Source organism: Myotis davidii, unplaced genomic scaffold, assembly GCF_000327345.1.
Source record: "Myotis davidii unplaced genomic scaffold, ASM32734v1 scaffold211, whole genome shotgun sequence".
In the NCBI taxonomy this organism is placed as follows: domain Eukaryota; kingdom Metazoa; phylum Chordata; class Mammalia; order Chiroptera; family Vespertilionidae; genus Myotis; species Myotis davidii.
The window spans coordinates 404,500-406,254 of NW_006282523.1; the positions used below are offsets into that span (position 1 = coordinate 404,500).

At 62.0% G+C, this 1,755-nt stretch overlaps 1 protein-coding gene across 1 annotated transcript in view; it reads left to right on the forward strand.

The window, feature by feature from the left end:
• Positions 1 to 1,755, forward strand: part of RNF213 (ring finger protein 213) — a 134,056-nt gene that overhangs the window by 122,715 nt on the left and 9,586 nt on the right. Inside the window, exons 57-58 of the mRNA XM_015559756.1 lie at positions 731 to 890; positions 1,572 to 1,752. Of these exons, the coding sequence (XP_015415242.1) occupies positions 731 to 890; positions 1,572 to 1,752 (341 nt within the window). The remainder of the gene's footprint in view (positions 1 to 730; positions 891 to 1,571; positions 1,753 to 1,755) is intronic.

A 1,755-nucleotide genomic window follows, 5' to 3' on the forward strand; every position in this document is an offset into this window, starting at 1 on the left:
CGCCCACTTTGAGTAATTGTTCATTCCAATGGGTCAAATCTGAAACGAAAGAAACACCACCCGAGCTTCCGCTGGCAAAGTGTGTGTACATTTGTGGGGGCACCTGTATTTTGGCCACTGGACATGTCCCTCAGGTCGCACCTGTCCCCTGGGTGTGGCAGGGGCTCCTTCGCCTGACCCTGGTCCCAGTCGTTGATTTGGGAAAAGGAGGCCACTGTGCCCGTGTCCCAGGTCGATGTCAGCTGCCCCAGAAGCTGGCTGTCCTGAGCCTCCTGTCCCCCAGGATTGCAGCGGGAGAAGCAGGTCCGGCCGGCCTGCCCCGTGGCCCGGGGGACGGCACTGAATGCTGCTTCCTCCAGCCACTTTTCCCGGAGAAGCTGTGGGTCCCGGCTCAGCCAGGGGGGTGGTTCTAGAAAGAAAAAGGCTCTGGCCCAGCCGATGTGGCTCGATCCCCAGTGGGGGGCGTGCAGGAGGCAGCCGGTCAATGATTCTCTCTCATTGCTTTTCTCTCTCTCCCTCTCCTGTCCTCTCTGAAATCAATAAAAATATATTTAAACAAAAAAGAAAAAAAGACTCCTGGGAAGATCGCCAGGGCTCTGAAGGAAAAGTGCTTTTAATGTTATTTTCCCCCGAAATGGGAGCCTGGCCTTTGGGCCCCCGGGACCTGGGTGTGCCCCCATCTGGGAAGAGATGACCTTCGCCCTCACCTGGCCTCTCCTGCTCTTTCCAGAAACGAGGTGGACAGAACGCAGACGGGCCACGTGCTGGGAAGCCCGCCCCCCGGGGACGAGGTCGTGGCCTCTGACCGAGACCTGTCCCCCGTGGCCTTCCTTCTCGCCCGGCTCCTCACTCACCTGGCAATGCTTTGGGGAGCGGCCCTCAGCCCCCAGGTACGTGCAGGGCTGCCCAGCTGTGTCCTGCCACTGGGCGTGGGCGCCGGAGTCTCCCAGGGCCCCCCCTCCTGTGGGTTTCACATTCATCTTCCCACCGAGGCCCCCAGGTAACGCGAAGGTTACCTCCCCACCCCCCTCACGCAGCACGGGGCGGGATGGAGGAGTGCCCAGCGCCTTTAACAAATCCATTTTAGTTTTTTATATTTTATTGGTTTCAGGGAGAGAGAGAGAGAGACATCACTGACAAGAGAGAATCCTAGAGTGGCTGCCTCCTGTATGCCCCCCCCGCCCCCCGCCCCGCCATGGGGATCCAGCCCGCAACCCGGTACATGCCCTGACCGGGAATCAAACCCTGACCTCCTGGTTCATAGGTCGACACTCAACCCCTGAGCCACGCTGGCTGGGCTGTCAAGTCCGTTTTCAATGCCCGACTCCGTCCACACCTGGGCATGGAGAGGCTGCCGCACTCAGCGGTCTTCCCGTGTCAGGGCCGTGGCTCGGGCTGAACAGCCTTCCCTCTGGGTTCCTGAACCACAAAAGCGGAGAGCCAGGCTCCCAGGAGCCCTGTTTCCCTCCCGCGATCCTGAGGCCCCCGTGGGCTCCTCCGCTCCGCCACTGCCTCCGCTGTGAGTCCCCACGCGGCTGGGCCCATCTGACGCACTGTCCCCACCCGCCCAGGCGCTGACCGGCATCATCAAGCCCGCAGTGAGGGAGCCAGGCGCCTTCCTGCAGCAGCACATCCAGCGGGACCTGCAGCAGCTGATGCGGACGCTGGGCAAGAGCGCGGATGACACGGCCCAGGTGGTGCACCTGGTGCTGTGCGTCCTGCTCAGGGAGCAGCACCCCCTCCCCGGCCAGAGTA